A 5,719-nucleotide genomic window follows, 5' to 3' on the forward strand; every position below is an offset into this window, starting at 1 on the left:
AATTAAATTATAAATTCTGAATTCTTAAAAATATGCTAAACCAAAAACAACCAGATTTTTGTTCCATTTTTCTTCTGATACATCCTATGGGAGTTTTTTTTTTGGTCGAAATAAAAATTATAAATTCTGAATTCTTAAAAATATCCTAAACCAAAAACAACCAGGTTTTTGTTCCATTCTTCTTCAGATACATCCTATGGGAGTTATTTCTTGGTCGAAATTTAGAAGTTGAGGTAAACAAATAAGGATATATGTATATATATATAAGGATATATTATACATTTCAAAACTTTTTATTGCAAGATTATATTTGATTGATTAATATGAATATTAACATTGTGGGTAGGTATATGCTCTTCAATAGTTTTACCACTTTTTATAGATACAGAAATTCTTTTAATAAGGCAACAATTTGAGCGGCATAAATTTAAAGAGAATTCAATAGTAAATAATTCACTGTTGACACAGCTAAAATCATGGTTAGTAGCCTGCACCTGCAAGTTACACATTCCATTTAGCAAAGTTCCGTATGATGGATATATTTTTAGTGATTGAGATACAGTTTTTAGCATCCACTTCTGAGGGGCGTCTTTTGTAAAGTTAAGTTCATGAGAAAGTCGAAGACTAAAATGTATCGAAATTGTTTTAATCAAATTTAAAGATAAGGTCTTAATCGCATGGTTATCCAATTTCTTAGATAAATATTTTGGTGCTTCAGTTTGACAAGTTGATGCAATTTGACTAAAATCTAAAACAAATGGTTTTGCTATAAGCGTCACCACATCTATTATATGTATCGCGTGGTTATTGGTGTCAGATACCAGCAAGTTCTGACCGTTGGTATCCAAGCATAGACCGGCCGGCTCATTAAAAATCAAATCAGTTTTATTTTGACTCGTGATTTTTAAGGTAGAAATATTATTTGAATCGGTGTCAATTACTTTGATTTTATGATTATAAGAATCAGCCACATAGAGCCTGTTATTGGCATCATTATAGGTCACACCTAGAGGATGTTGAAGTTTCGCGTTGAATAGTTTACCGTCTACGTCACCAAACGCGAATAGGTTCTATAAAAAAAAAAGTGATTCATATTAAATTTAAATAATAATCTTAACATATCTTTGACTTACAAGCGGGTTACGATCCCCTCCAACGACAGGCATCACCTTTCCGTCGATCATAGAAGTTTTTCGTATGCTAGAGCTTTCGCTGTCAGCTATGTACAATACATCGTTTGCCATGGCAAGGCCCGACGGCTGTGCAAATGCAGCGTTCTGTGGGTAGGAATTGTTACGGTTCTCCTCTAGACCATTTCCTATTAATGCGACACAGCAAAGAGGTTCAAACTTGCGGAATTTCCACCAAATAATTCCTTCTGGAAAGTAGCCCCAAATCTGATGGGTGCCAGCCATAGATATGAGCACAATAGTTTTTTCAGGCACGTTGCGTTCATCAAGATGAAAAGACATATCCATGTCCCGTGTACGAAATATAGCAACATCCCAGGGCGACGATAAAGGTTGCAAAGGACCTATGCGACCACCAATTCGCTCGTTCCCCTGTACTCCTGTTCCAGCAAGAGTTTCAACCTTTCCAGTCGTAAGCGAGATCTTACGAAGGGCGTGGTTTTTAGTATCCGCAATTATCAAAGCGTGTTCATCAACAAATGCAAGGCCTTGCGGATTATTAAATCGCGATGTCGCTAAAGTGCCATTAACAAATCCAGCTTGATGTCCTCCAATCTTATGTTGGACCAAGCCACTACTAGTGACTATGAGCACCCGGTTGTTTCCACTATCGGCAATCGCATACCGACCGAGTGGGCTTCGAGCTATCTTAGAAGGAAATCGTAAGTTAGACGCCGGTTGACAGTTAGGAGTTATTTGCATGGGTAAACAGCAATAGTCAATGTTACCCTGCTGACTAAAAAATGACAACGCAGCACCAACAAATTCCTGTAGGAACTTTCCATGCCCTTCGCCCATTAATAGCAATATGGGTGTACCAGTCGGGCTTAGAACCAGCAGTGATGGCCAGCACCGTATGCCAATAGTGCGCCACATGGTAGATCGTGAATCGTTTACAATAGGATGAGTTATTCCAAATCGTTGCACAGCTGATACAATATTTGCTGTAACTTGTTCATTATCAAATTTTGCACTGTGAACACCGATTACTAAAAAACCACTTTCTATGGGAAATTGTTCTTCCAGGCAGTGCAGCTCTTGCAATACATGCATACAATTAATGCAGCAATAGGTAAAAAAGTCCAAAACAATAACCTTTCCTTGCAGTTCTTTTAACGATATAGGACCACTAACATTAAACCAATCTAAATCTAAAGATTACAGAATTCAGGTTATAAAAATCTTTAAGTTTTAGTATTTTATTCTTACCAGACTCGAATTCAACATTGAGAGACTTGAGTTTGGCTATGGAGTTGTCTTCAATCAACCGTCGAAGAAATTCAGTAATTGCCCCAACCTTTTCCTGCTCATCATTAGTGCTTCGGTATGTTTGCAAAAGTTCATCCGTTATAAAAGTCAACATGTCTATAACCGGTAATTCATTGGGGCAATCCATTCTTATGAATATTAGTAAGTATTAAAAAATATGAGCTGGTGCCAGCGTGACCGCGCAGAAAACGATAAGAAATACCATCTTTTGTAAAAATATATACTATTTCAGTTTCAAGAAATACCATTTACGTACCATTCATTCAAATAATAATTTGAAGTATTTCCTATTTACATAAATTTTATATGCAATCTATTTTATTACAATTCATTTAAGAACTATTCAAGTACTTCCTTTTTTAAAACGAATATGTTTTCGTGTATATAAATCTCTATTAAATTAGGCCTCTAATTGCATCCGATGTGTAACGTGTTTTGATATAGTTAGCGGTGTTATATACCCTCTGAATTTTTAATCGTATTCTTGTTCACATAGAAAATTCCTGAAGCGAACAGCTGATCGGCATAGGCAAACCGTATCCAAAGGGAGTGGACGTGGAAGTTCACTTGCTCTGAAAAAAATAGAAAACATCTCAAAATTAATACATATTAAAAACTGACATGTCGAATGTGTTCAGCGTCAAATGGTTGATTTATTGTAATTAACATATTAATCAATAATTGTAGGCAACAATTTTGGGAGGTTAATGACTCTTTAAATGTCTTTTTTTTTAGATAAAAAATGTACGTTTTTGTGCAATAGGGCCAGGTCTTTCAAGAAGGACATCAGCTTGAGGTTTGTTATATCCTTAAAAAATAGCACTGCAATGCTTCTATTCAAATCAATTGCTGGATTTCGATGCGTTGGAAGGCTCCATGGGCCTTCACTAACAACAATTTCCATATGACGGCACCATTGCAGTTCAATCGGATTTACTTCTCAATAAAATACTAAAACGCCAAGTACAGAAATCACCTAAATTCTTTTAAAAAAATACTGAATAAAAACACTGGAATACTGAATCGATTCGCGTGCGCGATCCCATTTTCCGCTGAAGCGAATTGACTCAAATTGTTTCTGTCTCTTTCTAGCACGTATATTTCTTATGGAAGAGAAAGCAGTCGAAGCGGAATTTGGTCGCTGAAGCCGAAACGCCCTCTGTGTGAAAAGGATAAAAGCCTCGTGCTAAAATCGGCTAGTACCTATTCAGACGGAGGCTGTTTCCGCAAATAGATTTAGTACTCCAGTATTTTGTTCATAGTTTTTTTACGAGTTTAGGTGATTTTTATACCCGTTACTCGTAGAGTAAAAGGGTATACTAGATTTGTCGGAAAGTGTGTAACAAGCAGAAGGAAGCGTTTCCGACCCCATAGAGTGTATATATTCTTTATCAGGATCACTAGCCGAGTCGATCTAGCCATGTATGTCAGTTTGTTTGTCCGTATGAACGCTGAGATCTCGGAAACTAAGAGCTTGGCGATCGGGATTTGGCATGCAGATTCCTGAGTTTTTTGCGCAGCGCAAGTTTGTTTCAGCAAGGTGCCACGCTCACTTTAACGCCCACAAACCGACCAAAACTGTGGCTCCTACAGTTTTGAAGCTAGAATAAAAATTTTAACTGAAACGTATTTTTCTCATCAATAGCTATGACCAAACAAAAAGTTGGCCCACTTTAACGCCCACAAACCGCCCACTAACTTCAAAAAATCGTAAGTATGAACGCAGATATCTCAGAAACTATCAAAGATAGAGAATTGGGATTTCAGATTTAGATTCCGTAGCCTTGTACGCAGCGCATGTTTGTCACGCGAATATGCCACGCCCAATCTAACGCCCACAAGCCGCCTGAGCCTGTAGCGCCCACAATTTTCATGCTAGAAAAAAATTTTAACTGAAATGTTTTAGTCTCGTCTATACCTATCGATCGACCCAAAAAAAAGTTTGCCACACCCACTTTAGCGCCCATAATTCTTAGTTCTGTGTGTAGGTGGCGCATTTCAATCTCGTTGTGGTCCCCTTTGGTACCTTTAGCTGATGGATATCTACACGGTTATAGCGTTCTTCCTTGTTTTACTTGGAGTTTCAGAATTTTCTAAGAAGGAAATGCATTTGAACTGCGATTACACCGTTATAAGGAAATTGTTGATGTCCGTTAAATTAGCGTCGACCACTTAGCAACGAAAGTGGAATAGTGGAACTTCGAACATGGGGCTCTTTTTATTATTAAATTTTCTCGCTTATGGGGAACCAAATCGAACAAATTTGTCCAAAAGAAGAGATCTAACGATCTAGGTAGGCTTTTAGCAAATCCGAGGCCTATTAATTTTTCAAAAATGCAATTGATAAATCGTGTTTCAAATGTATTTTTGAAAAATTAATAAGCCTCGGATGTGTCCCAAACTTACCTAGATCGATAGATCTTTTCTTTCTAAACAATTCAATTTGATCCCCAAATATCAAAAAAATTAAAAAATAAAAAGAGTGGTCAAGAGTGGTTTCAATGCTGTCATTTTCTTGCACGGTCTCGCTTCCCGAGACATTTACCCTTTGGGAACACACGCGCCTTCCTTACGATTTCTAAATAATTAATTGGAGCTCTAGTTACGGCAAAATCAAACCGACCGATTTCGAGAAAATCAAGTGGTTTCAATGCTATCGTTTCCTTGCACGGTCACATCCGTCAGTCTCACTTCCCAAGACATTTACCCATGGGACCGAATATTTGAAAGTTCACCCACAATGCATGTAGCATGGTCTTACTGTCAAGCAGTTGGGTTTGTTGCCAAACGCAAAAGAAATCAATTGGAGCAATTTAAAAAAGAAGAGTCTGCTGGTGCTCAAAAAACTAAAATGAAAATAGTAATTAAATTAGTAAATAAAATTAGTATTTTTAAGCGTCCTTCGCGTCCCATGATGCTGCAGAAAGTCGCCCAGCATCCTGGCAATGGCTTCTACAACTGTTCCTTAGCGGGCGTCCTATTTTCCTCCTCCCTATAGAAGCCAGCGGGTCCTCCAGCTCCGCATAAGCTGCCAAGTAGCTGATGGTGGTGGTATCCGCAGTCCTAATGGAGAGGTCGTCGGCGATCGTAATACGGGTGGTTCTGCTAAAAAAAATATTTCTATTGATAGAACTCAACCAAATTCTTTTGGTCAGATCTTACTTTCTTTGCGAGGACACGGCAAAATGTCACTGGGACTCCCTTGGGGATATCCTCCAGCACTGCAACTATTCTGCGGATTTGCCCCGTTGTGGTATTGC

The 5,719-nt window shown here is 38.0% G+C and overlaps 1 protein-coding gene across 1 annotated transcript; it reads right to left on the minus strand.

Annotated features, from left to right (window-relative positions):
* Positions 1-274: 274 nt before the first annotated feature.
* On the minus strand, positions 275-2,642 carry LOC139354877 (NHL repeat-containing protein 2). The gene is made up of 3 exons (XM_070999100.1): positions 2,400-2,642; positions 1,134-2,341; positions 275-1,070 (listed from the first exon to the last, which is right to left on the minus strand). Exons 1-3 carry the CDS (start codon positions 2,584-2,586, stop codon positions 294-296), a joined length of 2,172 nt encoding a protein of 723 aa, XP_070855201.1. The 5' UTR covers positions 2,587-2,642; the 3' UTR covers positions 275-293.
* Between the last annotated feature and the right edge of the window lie 3,077 nt (positions 2,643-5,719).

The sequence above is a fragment of the Drosophila suzukii genome, unplaced genomic scaffold (genome assembly GCF_043229965.1).
Source record: "Drosophila suzukii unplaced genomic scaffold, CBGP_Dsuzu_IsoJpt1.0 scf_4, whole genome shotgun sequence".
Classification (NCBI taxonomy): domain Eukaryota; kingdom Metazoa; phylum Arthropoda; class Insecta; order Diptera; family Drosophilidae; genus Drosophila; species Drosophila suzukii.

Coding starts and splice junctions, on each gene's coding strand:
- LOC139354877 (XM_070999100.1), bottom strand. CDS start 2,586: ATGGATTGCCCCAATGAATTACCGGTTATAGACATGTTGACTTTTATA. Junction 2,342..2,399: donor CAATGTTGAATTCGAGTCTG/GTAAGAATAAAA, acceptor TGTAATCTTTAG/ATTTAGATTGGTTTAATGTT. Junction 1,071..1,133: donor GAGGGGATCGTAACCCGCTT/GTAAGTCAAAGA, acceptor TTTTTTTTATAG/AACCTATTCGCGTTTGGTGA.